Below are 21,525 nucleotides of genomic sequence, written 5' to 3'. Positions count from 1 at the left end.
AAAAGAGTGAAAGAAGTGCTGGGTTGTGGTGGGCGTCAGTCAACCAGTCAGTCAGGCAAAGGCCTCGCTGTCTCCCACTCCAGATAACAGGTACCCTGAACTAGTTTCTACAAAGCTGAGTCGGAGATTTAATGCAATATAAAGCCTCTGGGCCCTTTTAGCAATTTGGAGTCAACACACAAATACGCCCACGCTCAACTGGAAAGACTTTCCATCCCTTCCCCTTCATGTGCAAATGTACTGAATGGAGGTGTGTAAGTATGTGATAGTGTGTGCTCAGTTTTCCTACTGAATTCTTCCCACAACTCTCTCTTCTCTTTTTTTTTTTGGATCTGTCGCAACATATCAATGGCCAGTCCCAGTAAAGAAACTCCCAGTACTAGCTTTTCTTTCCACATAACTGCCCATTAAAATTGCAATCTCCCAACGTGGTTCCTACCTACTATGTTGGGTGAGGAATGCAAGTAATTTAACACACGATGATCATTCAGTAAAGTGAAGAGTTGTTGATACCCTGCAGATTGGCAAATTTGGTCCTTTGTGACAGCAGGTTTTAACCAAGGAAAAGTTCTTTACGAGACACAGTTACATCACACCATATGTCAATGATGCAATATAAAGTTTTCTCCAGATGCCAGCAATGCCTTCTGCAATATTAGAGAGCAGCTCTTGACACTGTGTGTGATTAGCAGTATTTTCAGCTGTGGTAGAGTTAGGAGCCTGTGAAGGCTCAGTGTTTGTTATACAGACATCAGCTTTGGCACGCGTTGCATATCTGAAACATTGAAAAAGGGAGAAATTTAAATATACAGTGATATTATGTTTCCTTGAGATGATGGGGAACGAAAATATATTATATCCCAAAACTGTTTTTGTCGAACCAGTTCAGCTGAAGTGTTTCTATTTTATAAACATGGTGAGTTGTGAGATTTTGCTGTATTAACACATCCTGTTCCATTCAAATTTAAAGTCAAATCACTTATAACTACTTAGTATTATACATTAAAGAAGTGTTTTCATGAATGTCCACCTTATACAAACCTGACCATTGTTCTAAAAACCGAAGGTGAAAACGAGATTTGCCATTAAAATAGAGAATGTAGATGGGAGCTGAAGCCAGATAAATAAAGAAACAGCAGCCCCTAAGCTACAAGGCCTGAGGCTATTGCATGGCTAACAGGCAAACAGCCACCCAGCTGCCCCAGCAGGGTAGAATATCAGGTAGCCTATTCCTGACAGCTGATTTAGCTCCCTCTTAATGAGCCCTGCTGCAAAACACACACAGTCTGTTACATAACATCATAAATAGCATGCACAGTAAGAAGCAGACTGCGAACGCTGGCAGAATCTTGTGTTGCATTCAGTACACAATGCATCACTAATAGTAGTTGAAAGTGTTGTGATACTATACATTAGTGCGAAGAAATCTTTAGGTCTATATTTAAACCACTTTAAAAAGTTTTACTGTTTGATTGTATAGGAAATGATATAACACGGTAATAATAAAAGGATACTTAAGACAAGGTTATGATAAAGTATGAAGTAGTTTTATTTGTGCTTATGAATAATCAGTTTTTTGATACAGCAGTTACAATGTCACTTTATTCATTTAACTTTCTAACACATTCTAAAGTTACAAGTGTTAATATACTGAAATGTAATGCAGTAACAACAATGTTGAAATTAAAAGACAAGAAAATACCTTGAAAATCTTGAAAAGACCAAAGCAAACAATTTTAGTTATTTTGTCTCTCAATACTTCTTAACTTCCTTACCCTGTTTATTCTTTCAGGTGATTTAAAAAAAAAAAAAAAAAAAAAAAAAAATCTGTAATAACGGGTCACAAATATATAGTAACATTTTTTAAAAGACTGACTACTTTCAGCTGTGGGTTAATACATAGAGAATATCTACAGCAGAAGGGCGGTGTATGATTGACTCAAAATAAATAAACTTTTGATTGACTCAAAATAATACTATAAAAGAATGAAATTACTGTTGGTTTCTAATTAAATAGAAGGACACGGCCCTTTTATTTGTGCTCATGAATAAGCAGTTATGTGATGCAGCAGTTAAATTAGTGGCAATGTCATTAGGGCTGGTAATTGATCTAATTTCACGTTATTCAATTATTTACATAGTAATCTTGCAGGGCCTTATGGGTAAACCCATGTAAGGAATATAGTGCAGTTTGAAGAATACTTGTGTAAACTAAGTGACAATATAAAGCAACACTGTAACAATTCATGAAAACTACAGTGGTCTAGGTGCAGTGTTACTGAAAATCACATTCTGACCTTAGCAAGACTTGCTTAGAAGTATATATATGTTCTGACAACACAGATGTCAGAGGGAACCCTCAGGACCCCAGCCTGTCACCGCGGGCTAGCCAAGGGGGGCTAAATTAATCTCGACTAGGCCAGTAAGGGAAGGGGTCACAGTTCACTGTGTATGCCCCGCTGCTTCAGCACCGGCTGACAGGCCACAGGAGTCTGAAAGTCCATGATGTACTGGCATTTGCTGGGCTCCTTCACCGATCGCAAAGCTGTCTCTGTTCCGCATGTCAATGTGACCTAGAAAAGCACAAAGAAAGAAAAGTTGAGGCGGTGCAGGGAGAGGAGCCGTTGTTAGCCCGAGTCAAGAGCAATGCCAGCTTTACTTCCCAAAGGAGGCTGATTGAAGACGCTGTCCTACCTCTTGTTTTACTCATTTTCTAAGCAATTTCAAAACTTTTGTGAAGAAATGGGATTCACTGCAAATAGTAGATTTATGCAAAAGAAAAGAAAAGAAAGAAAGACACAAAGCACAGTCCATTTCAAATAAAATGATCACACTGTACATGAGGAGTTTCATCACATGTGAACAGTGATTACCGCTGTCATGACTGTAATCGGTGACTTTGACACCCTCTGCAAGAGTAGAAGGGAAAAGCAACTTATTTTACTTCTAGGGGGTTTCCATAGCAACCCCTCACATCATACTGAGCAGACAATCCCTCTGGCGAACACAAGCACCTGGAGAGAGAGAGAGAGAGAGAGAGATGGGAACCTGACAGGTATTATTGGACTAAAGTCTCAGGCTGGTACAACTGGTGATTTGGTATTCTCCCACACTTGGATAACATACTTGTTATGTCACTTAATAACTATTAAGTGGGTGGTTGCGCTCAGTATTTTTGTGTGGTTACAAGTACTTTTCCAGCTTGTGTTGTATCGACTCTTACAGATGATGTCATCAGGGTTATTTTAGCTTTGACTTTGAGACTACTCGATGAAAAGAGAAAGCCTGAACCACAAACTGAAAGCGTGGTGCCCGTAAGGAGGTGTAGGCAGGCTGGGATGGTCTAATGAAAGATGCGATAACCTTGCAACATGGGAAATGTAGTATCTAGTTTTAGAGCTTGAGCCACACTAGGAAACGAAAAATCAGGATATCTTGGCTTCTGCCCTTAAAGACATGAAAGTTAAACAAAACAAAATTACCCCACAATGAAAGCTGGTTGTTTTCTATTCTGACTTTGGCTGACCCATGGGTTTGTTAAATGCCCAATCCAAGTTTCTTTTAGCAGTGTTGTCCCATTTTCAGATATTGGTGAGTACAACATTATCATGACCAATGGGGGAAAAGGGTCTAGTCTACAAAAATCGGACCTATATGGTAATAAACTGGCATTTTCCTTTAAAAAATGGGATATGCAAGTTTAGATCTGGAGCCACAGTTGTGCCGGCTGTACAGAAACTAAACCTACTGCTCACATGTAACAGTCACAGTCCAGCACTTTGAATATGACTGTTAACATTAACAGTAGAGTTCACCCTCCCCTGCAGACTCTTAGGATACACTGCATGCTGCTTGAAATTTGGTTTACCTCAATATCCACCAGTGAAACAATACATCACTGGTCCCACGACTCAAGAATACCGAGAGAGGTGTTTCACCGCAGAAAGTGAGAGCACTACCCAAAGACCAGATTCAGCATTTCAAATATAATGAGCGTCGACTTCTGACGAGACTTCATTTATGCCAACTGCACTCGGTTAGGGAGTCGTATCAAAGGAATTCAATTTAGTCTTTTCAAACGGGGCCCCTGGATATTATGAGTTCATACATTTGCAAACGACATTTATTGGACTGATTTAAAGAGGGGGCCAGGCCCAGAAAATAAGATAATTAAATGAGACGCATTTTCAATCGAGCAAATTCTCACACAAAAACGTAAATGGATCTCATAAAAGTGGCTGACAGATGAGTCAATACTGGTAAAATAGAGAGAGGAGAAAGCTGCAGGAGAATGAATGCAACATTAACCATAAAACCGATGTAGACTGACAAGAGGGGGAAAGGCAAGTCAACTTCTATCACTTGGCTTTGAGCAAAACATCTTTTTACCAGGCTGCTGAGTAGGCCGTGACGACTGAACATCTTTTAGCAGACTGGGCGAGAAGACTTCAAATTGTCCCGGATGAACGTTCTGTGAGGTACTGTGTTTGGCTTCTTTAGCGTTCCCTCTGGAAATAAGCACTTCTGTACAGTTATATCTATTTGTAAGGTGGACTGTTATATACAGCATATTTGGGTTTCTGTGGTTTCTAAACGGTGTCGCTATACAGTCTTCTTGGGCTTCAATAAAAAAGGGTTTGATATAATTTGCGACAAGACAGTTGTGTGTCAAAAGTGAGTGAGGATTCATTAATCTAGGCCCAGACAGTATCTATAGATATATGGGGCGTTCAAAATGAACCGTTAAACCGTTTACTAACAAAAACTATTTTAAACGATTTCAGTTAAACTGTAAAAAAAAAGAAAGAATGAAAAGCTGAGCAAAATGTAGAGTATACGCTTGTTACTTCAAAGAGCCAAAGTTGTTGCTAACTTCAGGGCCAATCCGCTTCACTTTACTCAGCAGGTGGCAGGTAAGACGCATGAACTTTGTCTTGGGTCTTGAGGAGTTTTAACCTTTATTGAGGAACAAATAGAATGTACACACACTGCACTGCTGCGTTAACAGCTATAACTTAATTGTTAACTTCATACTCATCGTCACAAGCTCTTGCCAACGTTGACAGAGTATTCCAGTCAGACACACAGGCGACTACCACGACTAATTGATGCCGTGGAGACTTACTGGAAAAGTAGCTGCATGTGTCCATGACAATGCATGCAACATTGTGGCTGCTAACTCTGCATAATGGGGGAACTGGGTACTTATTTGCTAGTTTTGCACACACACACTGTAGCTGGTCGTAAATGCTGGGTTTAACCCGTTTGCGCATCTGTTATCGATGCAGCCTTCAACCACAGCATCTGTGCATGCAAGACACTTACATGTCGGGTAACTGTTAAAGGTGCATAAAACGAGATCGGGAGCATTTCAATTGCCTCTCAACAAGTCAGCAGCCAGCAGCTCGTAGCTAACGATGCTAACAGTGCTAACAGTACAAACTAGGGCAAATGTGCTGACAGAGCTAACTGTAAGTGTGTATGTATGCATTGTTTTTTTGTGAAATACAAGTAGTACTTACTGTAGTACTGCGTGAACCTCCTTGCCAGCAGGGTTCTCCATTCTCATACACCATCTGACTGTACTGGTTCTTTGGTGCATCTGCCCACATCCCCCACCTCCTGAAATAAAAGGGTCGGTTTTAATATTTTCATAAAGTTTGTTTATTAGTCAAGCGGCACAAAAATGACGAAGTCCCTACCCTTTTATAAATACATTTAAAAAAGGACAAATTGAGCACAGAAACACAATTTTTTTTTTTAACACCACCAGGTTTGGCTTATTGAAAATCAGTTCCTCACAGCAAACATAAAAAGCTGCCAAGATGGCCAGTCTGGCAGTGCCCTCCTCTTGGATCCTGGCACCAGCGCTCACGCATCCCCTCTCCTCTTCAACAATGGAGGGGAAATATTAATTAGCATTTTGTCGGAGTAAATTCTGTGTGCAATACCACACGAGGGAAGGAGAAGAGAAATACAGACGCCAGTATAGCCCATCTCAAATGAGGCTGTGCATGCCCAGTGCTAGCTAATTACATCCTCACCAAACATTTCAAGGGGAGTTGAAACCAAAGCAAACCAGGGTGCAAGTGGACAAGGTCCAACGCAGCTCACAGTACCAACAGATGCCATTTGATTATGCTTCCAGAAGCTAACTTCCTCTGATCTTATGTAGAACTTTAGAAGCTTCCTTGAGGTGGCACTGACCGAAGTCATGCTGCTGGTAAGTATCGATTTTTGTAAAATACTGCAATCCTGCATGGGCGATTGAAGATTTTATCGACTCTGTCTGCAATGCTAAATAATCAGAACAGAGAGCAAAAAATGAAATGCATGTTTTGATGCATATAAGACACATCAAGAAATAAAACCTGATGATCTGAAAGCCTTTTTAGTAAATGGCTTGTCAATGTTCTGTTTATCATTCTGGATAAAAAGCTACAAAAATCTAATAATTCAACGGTTTACTGTTTTAATCTGCCAAAGTGCTTTTCTTACTAGTACAACCCTGTCAATCACTGTGCCTACATTGACCTTTCCACAGGCTATTACAGTAGCAAACTCTGCTCTGTTCTTTGAGTTCTAATATGCTATATTTAAAGGCCTATTATGATATTTTTGTTGGTTCTGTAATAATATATTATACTTTTCTGAAATGTTTCTAAAGCTCATAGTCAAATAGGTTAATACATAATTAATGTTTGTTTTTTTAACAATACAATTCTTAATGACAGGCACAAGACAGAGGGACTATGTAGGCAACAGGAAAGAAATCCGTGTCTTACAAACATGGAGTCCTTTGATTTCCTAAAGCACTCTCCAGCTTTTACATACTATCAAATGTGGCTTTTCTGCCATCCATGATGCGCATGGATTATTAAAGACGCCTGAACGGGTTCAGTCAGAGGTGAGGCGCTCACACAAGTGGAAGCTGGCTGGGGCCCCGAGCGTCTCGCCTTTTTCCTTCCAGGCTGTTTGATTGGGTTTTAGCACTCTGTTAGTACCAGGAGGCCCTCAAATGGATTGCTGTCAGGGCCAGCAGACATGGCAGACGGAGAAAGTTACATGCTCTTGGCTCTCGCCGCTAGTTGACCAGCGGTCCCTCGCACATCACCTTCAAGCAACTTGGTCTGCCCAAGGGGCAACCTCCGGTGCTGAGAAATGAAGCAAATGCGGAGGTGCCAAAAACTGCAGTTGTTCAAACGGCCACTTGAAGCTGGCTCCAAAAGTAAGTCAATCCCCATAGATCTCCTTTTTAAAATGCTTAACATTACAGCAGAAACATACAGTACATGTGGCACTATAAAGGTTTTGAGCCCCCTAGCTAATATTCCCATTCATGACAACCGTACAGCGGTTGAACTATACAAAGGTTTAAAGTTAGGCATGATTGATGGTGTGGCCGCTTTGAGGTGGTCTCAGTTGCCGTCTCAGGTCGCTCTCCATTAGCTCTCTCCCATTTATAGAGTTAGGCTGTGTTGTCACTGCCAAGATGGTGACGGATGAAGCAACCCACTTTGAGCTTTACAAGGGCTCTTCAGAAACCAATGGGTGACGTCACGGAGACTACTACGCCCTTTTTCTCCATACAGTCAATGCGTCAGCCCCCCCCCCCCCTTACACACACTTCATTTCCTTGCGTCATGTTTGTTCACTTCCTTCCTTAATCTCCATTCTTACTCTGTCAGCCCTGCTGTGCCCCAGGTGGCAGCGTGTGCTCCGTCAATTAGACACGATGTATCGCTGAGATGTGGCCAGATCGCTCCCTGTAATAAACTACCTGCACCTGATATTGGCTGATCATTCTACATTTCCCCAGACTAGTGCACAGCTCATCATTTGAGCCTCTGAAAAACATCCAATTGGGGCCTTATTGCTTAATTTCTTGGCACCAGGGTGCATCATTTGGGCTTTAGGCTGCAGCCATGATGCTCACTTGTAGCATCATGTGTATCAATGCCTGTTTGCCGGCTCAAACAAAAAAATTACTACTATTCAGATAGGGCTCAAATCTTCAGGATTAAAAAAAAGGAAAGCAGACATATTTTCTGTTTTAAGTCCAATAAGGTAACATGAATGAAAATAGTTAAGTATGTAAATAGGTTAACAATAGCAGCAGAGAGTAAATTGTATCTTAGCTTTTGTAGAAAATCCATTTCCGACCACATGGAGAGAGGGGAGGGGCCACAAATGCAGACTTCCTTTTAATTATTAATGATGGATGATATTGAACACATACTTCTTTTCAGGCTTAAAACCTGTAGATTTATAGATATCTGGGTTCTAATTCGATCTGTCTGGCCTCCTCTAATGCCCTAGAGGGCACCTTCCATCACAGATAAACTTGTAAAAGCAGCATATCTAGCCAGCTAAATTATATTATCCATACATTTGCTTTGCATTGTGGGTGAGATAGCGGGCCTCTGAGAACACAGACACACCTCTAATTGCACAAATTAGGGAATCTCTTTTAATTTTCTCTCTGAATCACTAAGGTGTGATTTCTATTGACACAAAGAACAGCAGATGGAGTTGTGATTCAATCACATCCGGTGTCCTCAAAAATACCATTAAAAACCACATTGTCCTGTAATGACAAGAAGCACAGACCGCCTGGTTAAAAACGTTGCTGATTTTAGATTGGAATTTTGGACATTTTTGATTGCATTTTAAGTATGTTCTGTCCTTCGGAGGAACCAGGCATTTTTGGATCTGAAGCTCAAATGCTGTAGATGCATTTTGAATGAACTGGATATGCTTACATGGCAGCTAGGAAACACATCACAGGCCGGGTTATCTTCATTTAATGCCATTTAATGCTTTATGAAATCTTACATTAAAAGAAAAATGGAGAAATGAATTCAAAGACATGTCAATATCCCTCAATGTCAGGTATCAAAAAAAGGTTCATAGGTATAGTACTGAAACATTTCTAATAATACCCAGTTCTAGAGTGATCTCCCATGAGTTTATGTTATAAGAGAACGTCAACATCAAGCTTCAAATAAACTCCATTCACTTGCAGCAACTGTCAACGATCCGATGTTCCACCTGAGCATCACATTACCTGTAAATACTTCACCCTCCTCCTCCTCCTACTGAATCCCAACCTGTGTTAAGACGGTAAGTCTGCTTATTACCGTCACCTTCCCTGTGTAGCATCCGCTCATTAGCTGCCACCGCAGTAAATTATACCTCACAGCTATGCTTTTAACTGCTTTAACAAGCGGTGTGAAGCAGCAAGTTAGTCCCCTCACTATATTGTTAATGCGCTAATCATTTACAGCATGACACGCCGCGCCACACAGGCAGATAGGGAGAGAGCAATTTGGGAGCCGGCTGGTTAATTCGGACTCTGTGAAGCAGCGCTCTCACAGCCGAGCGTCGCCAACCTCTGCCACTCGTGGAAGGTCACTCTGCAGAGAGCGGCGTGTCGAGATCAACACAGACGGCGTCATTACTGTGCCAGTCAATGATGTTCCTCTCGCCCTCCTACCGACGATTGTGCCCAGCACCTCGATACATAATTCATACGCATACGAACTAGTGAAGGGCACGCGCATGCTCAGTCAGAGCTTCACTTCACTTCATATGACCGATATACAAAGAGAGCTTTAATAATTACTTTCTCTGAATGGTGGGCCACAGAACAGGATTTAAATCTATCATAATGTATAATAGTTTATGTGTGGGTATGAATACATCTTCAACAGGGCAATTATTGAAATTGCAGACAGCATAGTGGATGTACTTTGGCCAGGTTGCTTATGTATAGCACGGGGAGCAACATAATTACTCTAAACCATTGAGCAACATCCACGGCACATTTTGTTTTGGATTCGCCGCATAAGCAGAACACCGATGCTATCTTTATGTGCGGTTACAGACAAACTCGGGGTGCATATTTCATCAACACCTACTGACAGATACGAATCAGGGCTGATGTCAAACCCAAATCAGTATTCTGTTAACGGCGCACTTGTGCCTCATTAACGACTGGGGCTAGATGTTGCCATGGCTACCCAGCAGAAAGGCCATCAGGGGTTCACAGTGTCACCCCCCCCCCCCCCCCCCCCCACTCCCTACCCCTTCAACCCTCTCCTCAGACACAAGAGTCGTTACCCCCGTTGCCTTGATTGCCAGATAAAGAGTGGGCTGTTAGCTTCAGGGGCCATAAAGCACAAACACCTCATGAACACAAATATCGGCATCACTCTTACTTTATTAGTGAGCGTGTTGTATAAATGTATCCGCCTGGTTGTCACTGGCTACACTGCTATACTGTTGCATGCTCCTCTTGGGCATTAAGTAGCCCCCATGTTACCAGGTAAAGAGGGGCCCTCTCTACACTAATGGCCCTCCTTGACAGCTTGAAAATGAGTGCATTAAGTAGAACACTTAAATGTATAATTATACACTTGTCCCAGTCAAACAGTCACTACTCTATAGGTTGAATAATTATGGAGAGGATGAAAAAAATAAATAATGGTAAAATAAAAAAAATAAAAACAGCAAATGCCCATCAAAACAATAAAGGGATGGGGCAGCCTTTAATATGAACACATGGAGCGTCACGCCACTTATCAAGCGGCACAAAAAGGGAACCAGTTGAGAGTAAAGCAACAAAGCAATTAATCAATTTACTATAAAAATTAGTGGAAATGTGATGTGCTTGTTTTCACATTTAGTTTGAAATGTTTGTTAATTAATTAGCAATTAACAAACTATTGTTGTTTGAATTTAGTTACAAATGAAATCAGAATAGCGAGATAATGTGTCTATAATGCAAGTACACTAGCACTGTGTTAATCTGACATCTCATTCTTACATAAAAGTTTATAAAGTTTATGTACTTCTGAAAATTTACATAGATATGAAAATGTCAAATATGTATTAATAAGAAAGACTTTTTATTCTCTTTTCACTCAATCATTTTCAAAAAGAATAGCCCAGAAACAATGCAGGGTAGAGTATACAACTGTAAAATATGATGTTTCCCAACATTCAAAGCTGCCTTGCAGTTAAACAATACAGTATAGTAAGTCCTTGAAAAATGTATGTCCAAATCCAAATGTGTGATTTATCAATATTTTCTTACCTGAATTTGTTAAGTTCGTACAAATATAGAACTGCCTCAGACCATGCATACGCACAAATGGCCTGGTCGGCTGTCTTAATGTAAACACACAATGCAACACATATTAAAACCGCATAAACATTTAAAAAAAAAGGTTTTAATAGGCAACAATTTAAAAATGTAGTTTAATAATACATTGGACAAATGGATTAAATAACTGACATTTCCACCCTTTCATTCGCATCAATAATTGTCATAATTAAAATATATTATAGATTTCAAAGCTTCAAAAAAAATTATAATTCTTCAAATTCGTCAAAATGCCAGATTGTACAGTATTTTTAGCCTAGAACTGCCACACCTAAGTGAGGACAGTTTGTCAAGAGGTCAAGAACCTGCCTGTGTTAATCTTAGAGCTCCCTTGCGATTGCTGTGCAATAAAATGGCAACCTATCAAAATAATTAGCCACTGTGCTTTTTCTCCTATTAATACATGTTAACTGTAAGTGAACAAGTAATTCATTTTCAAAAGGAGAAGGGACATGATATATTCTCCATCAGAACGTCAAAAAAAAAAAAAGAAATACGATGGGCTTTTCAGCTGCTCTCATAAGAAATTTAACCTTATTGATCAAATGAACATATTTCCATGGCCATAGAGTAGAATCTCCTCTCTTGGGCATTTACCAGTAAATTTGCTCAGCTAAGCCGTTCATTCTAAGGCCCCTCAAAGGACACCGACAGCCTGGAGGCATTCACATCGCTGCACCTCTGTCTCCCAGCATTTCTTCTCTATTACACTCAGGAGTGGTTTTTTTTTTTATGTTAAAAGAACGGTACAGTGCATTTGTCGCCGTCTCTGTTGTTCTGCGTTTTGAATGTGTCTACATTATGTTTAGCGTTTGTGTTACTGTACACACAAATTGCCCCTTTGGAGACAGTAACGTTTCTAAAAAAAAAGTCTAAAGTAGCTAAACAATATACTGGCGGTGGTTTTAAAGTGAGCCTGGCATTAGATGAGAGAAAACGTTGTTATGCTATGTCTGTACGTGTAGCTCAGACAGACCAGCATGTGTAGGTCTACAGTGTTAGAAGCAGCCAACCTATTTGTATTTTCCCCTGGTGGCCAGCGTATCCCACTCTCTCTGGGGTTGCTCTGTGCTATCAATTCAACTGCCTGGCTCCTTTGCAGTAGGCATACACAGTCATTCACTGTGGTTTCAATGTTGCTAGGCTACCTCACTTCTCCACGGCTTTCTGTTTGAAAATCTACTGTTCAATAAAGCAGTTCAAGGGAGACCTGTGGGTTTGAATACTGAGCGATATGAACCTGTAGGAGCAACAGACAACACTAACAGCCTTTTTTTTTGTTTCACAATACCCCTTTTCTCCCTCGACTTGGTCACACAGTAGCACTAACTTTCCTAAAATACACGTTTCCTGTTTTAAAACTTCACAATCTGAGTCATAAATCTTCTTCTGTTTGAAGTCCTCTGCTTTAGCAAACGAATAGCGGTGTCTAGGAGTTAGTATTCCTCTTTTTGTCCATCCTATCAGCTTTGGATGTTGGACGTATTCAAAGCTTGTACTGTCAAACACGGCGTGCTCCTCGCCAGGCTCCGCACAATTTAAGTATTCCTGTGTTCTCTTGATGGTGACGAGCGCAGAGCAGTTTGACCCGAGCACAATGGAAGGCCGAGCTCCTTGAACTTTGCGGGGGAACACGCGCCGACCCCGTGACCCCAACATCGCAGCCACCTGATTTCCCCAGAGTCCCAAAACAAAAAACGCATGGGATGACCTTTCAACTGATCCTTCCCTCGTCCGCAGCTACATTTAAATCATCTCACACTCCTCTGTCTCCTCTTACTTATTTGTTTTGTGAGCCACAAAAAACATTGAGGTGTTTCAGCACTCAAAAATGAAGTTACATCTAGTTTCCTATCTACTATTTTTGTTTCCTTTTTTTTTTTTTTTACATATTTGGCTTAATATACAGTTTCTGAGATCAAACTTCTTCTTGTTGTCCGAGTCCAGACTCTTCCATTGCAGATGATGCGTTTATCCTAAGCTACGTTTGAAAGCGGCAACATAAATATTTCAAATGCACTTACGCTCGTGGTGAAAGGTTATTATGGACGGCATACTTTAAAGGAGTCGTTTTCTACAGTTGTTGTGGTTGTTAGCAAGGAAATGACTTCAACGCCGAGCCAATTACGGGATGTTGACAATGTACTTCCTGACGACTTGTGTTTTAAAAACTTAAATGGATCCGACCGATAGTGAGCGTCGGTGCTGAATGTATTTAAGCCATTAGAGTAATTTGAGAGAAATTAAAATGAGGTTATATATCGGGTGCTCACTGTTAACTGGAAAAGACTGCTGGTGTCTTGCGTTATGTTTTCTTGTTTGTAGTTGACTGAACACTCCGTGTTTTTGCCAATGAGAATATGAAACTACGTTCCACTTTATTCTATCCTTTGTCATCAACAATGAAATAATGTTACTGCATCCAATTATGTTCCTGAGGTTGATATTATGGTGATATTGTTTCACTTTCCTTTTTGAGAACATGAAACGGCTGTCACTTTGTTTTCCTCCATTTTATTTTTCCTTTTCTTTGGCCCTGTGTGTTTTGCTGCTCTTGTTCCCCATTATATTAAAGCCTTTATTTTTTTCGACCCGGACTCCTGACGCATTAGCGCCTCAATAACCAAAACAACCAATCAGCTGTAGATTGCATGACAAAGCACTTGTCACATATTATTGGACTATTGAGGACAGGTTGCAGGCGTCAACATACACAACATATGTTTCTTTATTCTATCATGTTATCACATACATGCAGATTGTATTTCTTCTGTCTCTGTGATCACGCACATGGACTGGACTTTCCTTTCTTTTAAGCTGTGCGAGTGTAAAGCATCATTTTTGCACAAACATTTAGGCAGCAAGGACAAAAATAAATTGAGTTAAAAGAGAAAGTACTTAAAGTGAATTATTAAACTGAAAAAAAAAAAAAATGAGAGGTGCGACACAGTGCTTTAACAGAATATCTAAACATCTTGGGATATTCACTAATTCATTTTCTTGCAGTTAGATGAGAAGATTAAGTATAGCGCTAGGAACCGGAGGGTGTTATCTGAGATTAGATTAGAAAAAAAGACTGGAAATCAAATAGTAGCCAAAAAAATTGTGTGGCGTGTAACTCCTTGTAACACCACAAAATGTTGTTTTTACGGATTAAACAAATGAGATAAAACTTTTTTTTTTTAATTTTGAAAAGAGCCATGGGGGCTGTTTGCTCCTGCTTCTAGTCGTAATGGTAAACTAAGCTAACCGCTTGGGTCTACACATGAGTGGCCTTTATATTCTACTCTAAGAAAGTGAATAACGCTATTTACCAAAATCTTCCATCACGACATACGGAATAATGACATCTATCACACTTATAGCATGTTTTCCGGTAATTTAATAAATAGTCCATATGAAATAACTACGTGGTAAATCCTATTTTTGTATACTCCTTGACTGAAAAGTATTTCCTCATTTAATTAACATTAGTGCAAAATGAACAACAGTTTCAAGAGAAATTCTAAAAGATAAAATGCATAAATATGTCCGGTTATACAGCGACTATGTTTACACGCTTGGACACGCTTGGACTTTCTGTGATATTTGAGTTAGCGTGTGCTTGTTATCAATTTAGACGACGTAATAGTGTTTTAGTCTTCTTCAAAGCAACATACATACGTGCAAAGCGGCTAGAAAATAGCTCAACAACAAGAAATCTTCAATAGCAAAAGCAACTGAAGCAAACCCTCACCAACCAAATCCAAAATACACTTCAAACCGACCAATCGAAACCTGTGACGGACAACAAACATTATGAGCTTACACATCATTATTTACCATCACTATTAGCACACACACTCCAAAGGTGATGTTGCAGAGAAACACATCAATACCATGGAGGCTTGTGGGAAATGAATGTGACAGGCCAGTGAAGGGAGATCAATGTTTTCTTTGCATGTACAGTATGCGTGTTGTTTCTCCCCCCCCAACAAAGAGTTAAGTCAATGCTATGTTAAATAAGCACAAACAAACACAAGACGGTAACAAACAGAGCACACCGCGTGTGCTTCTGCAAATCACTGACATACATCCGAGCGCATATATTTGTATTTTCAGGTGGAGTGCATTTAGTAAACCTTTGTTTGCCGTCGCGTCATTGTACCCACCGTGTCTGCCTGGGGAAGGGGGGGGGGGGGTTAGCAGGGACATTATGAAGATGGACGACGCTGTCACAGTGGGATGGTGTTTGTCGCAATGCAAGCATTTTTTTCTACTCTATTATCATTATCATGGCTGATGTTATTGTTACAATAGCCATTTCGGGAAGCGGTTGAGCTGCTGAGAGCAAAAGGCAGAAAAGCCAAATGGAAAACTGAGACATTGCAATTCAGGAAGTGAATACGAGTTGTATAATATCTACATTTACAGATAATTGGGAGCATGCAGTATGACTGCTGTGCCTTATGAAATCTTTATGGTCTATGTGCGTGGCCGTAATATAAGAGCAAGCAGTTACAAAAGGGAAGTGTTCCCAGGCTGATTTATTGTTTCTTAAGAACATTTGTAAAGTTAATGGTCTAACGCCGGCTATGCTGCAAAACCAAGCATGAAGGAAGGTTAGGGCTAAGGGAACAACTTTAACTTTTATGAGCGTTGACACTTCACAAACTGAGCGCTCGCTATGAGTCTTAATCAAAATTCAGCAGTAACCCCCACCCAACAACACCGCAGAAACGTCGCATAACGAAACCAAATTAGCCCGATTGGTACAGGCGAGTGTACGCAATGTCATCGCCGCAGCTCCAGCTCCACACTGTCATTGACAGGCCACACATGTTAATGCCGTTTCTCCTTCTCTTCCCCCCTCTCCCTTCGCCCATGGCCGTCCTTTAGAATGCTGCTGAGCAGGTGTGATAAATGCTGCCGTTTAAATCAAAGTGCCCCCCTCACCCCCTCTGGGGAGAAGGAGGATGCCTCCATGCAGATTGATATCAGGAGGCCCAGCCATATCCTGCGAGGTCTGACTGATGGTCTGTCTGGATAAAAAATGAACTTTATTCCCAGCGTGCAAGCTATGATTCATGTACCTCCCCTCCCCCCCCCCTTCTTCCCTACCACCATTCCACATATACCTTCACCACACACTCTCTGGAAACAGTGTAGTACATCATATAGTGCTGCACCACTGGCCTGCACCCAGGAAATACCAATGAGGTGTTTTTGTCTGCATGTGATCAAACACAAACCAGCATTATTCTTCCATTATCGTGTTGAGGTAAAGGAAAAAAATCTAACATCCGTGAAGCCTCTCTAAGAAAAGGAACATGGCCATTCTGTCCTATCTAAAGCATATACAGTTTATATACTTGAAATCATTCCCTCATGCTCTGTTTGGCAGCGATATCGTTCCAAACAGAGTGACCAATTCACAAGAGTCGGAGATGTGTTTGACCACTGGTTCTGTTTGGTCCTTCTGCCCTTCCATACCATCGTGAGTGACAGGCAGGCAGAAGAGCTGGGGTCACATTACTCATAGTTAGCATTCTGTTCTTCCTCTTTCCTGCGCTAAAAACATGGTGAAGCATTGCACTTTCCGCTCCAAAAGTGAGTGGGTAGTGTGGGAGGTGGCGGTGCAAAAAAAAAAAAAAAAAAAATACACAGCCCTGCTTTAGATTCCACTTAATTTGCCATTTGAAAGCAAAACTACATGTGCAGAAAGGGATAATTGCTAATTAATTATCTTTAAGGTCTCACTTCAACTGCTGAAAGAAGACAAGTACAACGTAATGGCATCACATCCCGAAGAACAAATGTTTTGACACATTTCTGTGGTTATTTAAGCTTGACCATTGTCTGTTTGCAAAGACAAGTATGTGCCCGCTAGAACCAAAACAGCATTGCAATCGAGTCCTCTTCTTTGGGGAGGAGTTGCAGCGATTCATAAAAGCTTTTGTGCCAGAGAGGATTCAGTGTTGACGGAATGGTTTCTGTAATTGCACCCTATAAAAGTGTCTGGTCACTGACGGTTAAAGCTGATGAGAGAGTGGAAAAGGACAGCGAGGTGACATCCCATAATTATCACCTCAAAATCTAAAATTTAAAGAAGAGGAAAAACTTTTATCTAAAAAAATGTCAGTTTGATGCATTTACTTTTTTCTCGATCTGTTTGACAGAGATGTTACAGCTGTTATGAGACGAGCAAAACTAAGCAGCTGAATGATCCAAGACCAAGACCGTCATACTATATACTAGGTAGTGTTTCTGTGAATGTTTAGAGCAAATTCACTTACAATCTTGGGTAAGGGGAAAAAAAAAAAAAAGCACATTTTGTGACATATCCAAAAGAGTCACATCTTTCATAGCATGTCGGCATTTTGATACACACCAATGTGGAGCATTCAACACAGCCAATCCCAAGGGGAAGGTAAAGGGCCAGAGTCTAATCCTTTAGATGAAATTGAAACCCTTCGAGGCTGAGGAAATAAAACCCCAGCAGTGCATGAAACCTGCCCCCTGTTTGTCATTGATCAAAAGGTATTAAAACTATAATAGAGATCTGTAAGCGATTGATTAAAGGTCATATGAAGCCTAACAGAGATTGAATAACAATTTAAAAAAATCAATAGCGCAAATATTGGTCTTTTGGTAACTTCGTATGAGCACTGCAACAATGATTAAAGGAGTGCAGTGGGATTTGTTTCAGGTCCATTTATTAAATGAAAAAATGTTGTCATGTGAATTTATCTAATTAGTATATTGTGTGTTTAAAACCAAGGACAAGAAATGTCGGATTCCTAAAGCTGTTTCTGAAAAAAGCCTGAATGTGTTCGGCTATAGACTGTAAATGTCACAGCACACAATGCACTCACAATGTTGTCAACCTCTTTGGATAAAGCGTCCCTCATATTAGCTATTGCATTTGTAATATATAATGATCCTGAGATACGGACACTGGTCATTGTTTTGGATTTTATCTATGGAGACTAAAGGAGCGGTGACTGAGGTACTTACCCTAATGAGACCTCTGTTCCTGCGGTGCTCTTCTGTGTGACTTTGTTGAATGGGCACAGGGTATAGGTATACCTGCAGAGGGAAAAAGAACACATAACATCCACATTTAATAAACTGGCACGCAAGGTTCAGTCCATGGTGGTTATACTTTTCCTACTATATACAAAAGCATTGCCAAAATGATTGGCCGATTTTAAGTTTTTTATTATCAATATTTTTTGGTTTATTTTTTAACTAAAGCTGCTCCATCCTATATTTTTCTATTAACAATGGACCAAAACACTAAATGTAATGAAACGTATCACTGGTAAAAATGTTCAGCTTGTTGGTTTTACTGCCTGCAACTTTAAGGTTTTAGTTTTTTATCAATATCTCTTCTTTTGGAGGCGGAAAAGCTTTGGTAAACCTGCTTCATGCTAATTGCTCAGTATTTAGCAGCAGAGAGACAAAGTCAGCGTCTAGCTAGTGAACATAGTGGAGCATTCAGCGGCTAAACAACCAGATGTTTTCTGTAGGAGTTGCGGGAGACCAAAACCGAGATGAAGTGAATATTGGATTCAGATTCTAAACAGAAACAACAAATCCAAATGAATGAGTGTTTAAATAGGCAAACCACTTCATAAGCTGATAGTTTGTCAATGTTGTGTTCCCATTGACCCAGTTGGCCGAAGGCACCAATAAAACAGTCGACTGTACTTTTGAGGCCCTTTTTCAAAAGCTATATTGTCAGTCAGGCTCTACGAAAAACAAAACTTACTCAGCAGGCAGGCAAACTATGGTGAAGACCAGTCGAGTACCAGAGCAGTGATTTGGCCGGAGAGTAGAGGCACAATCACTAGCTCCTGCAGCAAACTGATCCAAGACCTGGTGAAACGGGCATAACGGCTTTTTCCCCCCGGCCGTTTGAATGGCACACTGACCGTTATGAAAGAGCAGAGGATGTCCAGACAACCACAAGAGATAGAGTGAATGAGAAAGGAGAAAAATGGACGCAGCGTAAGTGGGTGTGGACTGGGAAGTGCGGGGGGGGGGGGGGGGATCAAAAGCTGTACGAGAGAAAAGCAAGATGAAAGAAATGATGAACATCAGAGAAAGGGGGATAGTGGCAGAGGTAAGAGAATGGCTGGCAACTTCTTTGGCTCTTGCAATAGTTTGGCGATTGTATTAAATGTTTCTCATTTCAGAGACGTTCATATACTGAAGGTAGTTATTCTTACATGTCTACTGTACGTTTCAACAGGGATGGCCCTTCCCCCCCATTCGCCAAAATAACAGAAGCATCTTTTTTGACTGCAGAGTAAGCAGTTGAGCTCGGAGTAGAATTAAATAGGTCTCACCATGACTAAGCCTATTGAGAATCCATCCCCCTCCAAGAGATTTGACACAGTGCAGCAAGGTTCCTCCTGGGATGTTATTATTCTATTAGTTTATTCTCAAACTATGTATCCAACAACCATGTTAGCGGCAATGTCGGTGGCTCGGTTCATCTCCAGATTGTAATATTGCCTAAATAAATCCCCTTGACTTTTGAGACCTTACATAACTGCTGCATGGTCAATATAATTAAACAGAATTTGAAACTCTGCAGTACTTTGGTCCATAACTCAAAAGGTGTGACACAGTTTATCAAGCAGGACCTTTCGATATGCAATCAAATTCCATATAAAAAGTGAGGCAATGTTCGCCAAATAGCCTCCAATACGGAATTAATACATATTGAAACACAGGCTAAACTGCTCTGGCAAGTCTGTAAAGCAGGTATTTCAGTAACAACAAACTTCCACATCTGAGCCTCAAAGCGTATGGCTGATAGTATAGTGAGCAGAAGGGGGGGGGGGGGGGGGGGGGGGGTAGCACAGTGAAAAAGCAATCAAATGAGTCCCATAAGGGAGTACCCCTGTACGTCTGTACCTCTTTTCCTCCTCTCTATCACCCTCTCTCTTACCCTCAAGGCAAAGCCATCCATCCCTACCCACTTTTGCTGACACGCCAGCACTGCACACTTTCACACACATGCAAAAAAAAAAGAAGAAAACTAGGCTATTTATGAGTGAGGGCACTGCGATCCGACCTTGGATGCTCGCCTCCACGTGGCAGTTTGTGAGAAAACAGAAGCAGGCATGGCAACACAGAAAATGTGTCACTGGGTGTAAAAAAATAAAAATAAAAAATAAAATAAAAAAGTTAGGAGACATTAGAAATGCCGAGAACCAACGCACAAACGGAGGTGCAGGTTGATTAGCAGTCTGTCTCCGAAACAGACACTTCACATTCTGCCGCCTGCGATACATAAATGGGATGTAGCAGAAAGGTCAAAACGGGCACATTTATACAAACTGTGCCCGGCTATCCTGAGCAAATGAGCACAGCGAGAGAAGGAGGAGGAAATATCCAAAAGGCTTTGCGGAGACGGCACTGACAGCGATAGAAACATAAGGTTAGATAATAGCCGGGAGAACAAAGACAGAAGAAAGACGAAGGCAGAATGATGAAAAAAAACAAAAGTGTGCAAAAGAGAGAGTGAAAGGGAATCGGAGTGTGCCGGTGGTGACGCCGCACATATGAATCACCAACTCAACAAGTCGCGAATATGACAGATGATGACGTGCAGAAAGGGGGACACTGGGTGGAGAATACAAAGGATAAGAAAGATGCAAAGATAAAAACGTTGGTGGGTCACCGACAATAATCGGAAGGCTGAGCTGAGCAGCGATCCTCCCATTTGGGTCCTGAACCAATGGCGCGTCTTTCTGTACCCCACATTTGATCCGTCATCGTCAAGACAATTCAGCTCCGACGCAAGACATAATAAGCCGGATGGACACCTTCCGTGTCAATCTTTGGCAGGTGCACCGAGACCTGAAGGTACATTGTTGCGGAATGAAAATGTTGGATGCAACCACTTAGCCCCTCAGGCAGTACGCCATGCTTCACTGGATCGGACTGCAGGTTCAGCTTGCTACCTTCTAATTAAAGCTGCTTAAGTTAGACAAATGGTAGCAATCAGGCAGCAGTAAGTCTTTGTGTTTTCTAATGTACACCATAATATTTCATTGAGAAAAGTGAGGAAAACTCACTGGTCTCAGCTATTGTTTTTGCTGTGTACAATGTTACTATAACAGATTGCTAGAAAGGCCAAACTCTATATACCATTGTATTTAACAGCCCACTGTTAATTAGAGATCTGACACAGGCATCCAACTGCTACTCACTAGGTTATGTAGGGGAAAAAAAAGAAGAAGTATATTTAGTACTCAGTCCACTGAGATCCACTCAAGAGAGAGAAACAGCAATTAAGCCCTTCTCCCACTAGACTGCTCTGTGACGCCGTGGGTGGAATTCACTGATGGTGGCACCGCAAA

At 40.9% G+C, this 21,525-nt stretch overlaps 1 protein-coding gene across 1 annotated transcript in view; it reads right to left on the bottom strand.

The window, feature by feature from the left end:
- Positions 1-1,473: 1,473 nt before the first annotated feature.
- LOC137874600 (glucosidase 2 subunit beta-like) overlaps positions 1,474-21,525 on the bottom strand; it is a 95,254-nt gene continuing 75,202 nt past the window's right edge. Inside the window, 3 exon segments of the mRNA XM_068713369.1 lie at positions 1,474-2,573; positions 5,523-5,622; positions 18,164-18,235. Of these exon segments, the coding sequence (XP_068569470.1) occupies positions 2,436-2,573; positions 5,523-5,622; positions 18,164-18,235 (310 nt within the window). The 3' untranslated portion in view covers positions 1,474-2,435.

This window comes from Cebidichthys violaceus, unplaced genomic scaffold (assembly GCF_023349555.1).
Source record: "Cebidichthys violaceus isolate CVI_PGR_0920_01 unplaced genomic scaffold, fCebVio1.0.p SCAF_19, whole genome shotgun sequence".
Classification (NCBI taxonomy): domain Eukaryota; kingdom Metazoa; phylum Chordata; class Actinopteri; order Perciformes; family Stichaeidae; genus Cebidichthys; species Cebidichthys violaceus.
This window is presented reverse-complemented; position numbering and strand designations above follow the sequence as displayed.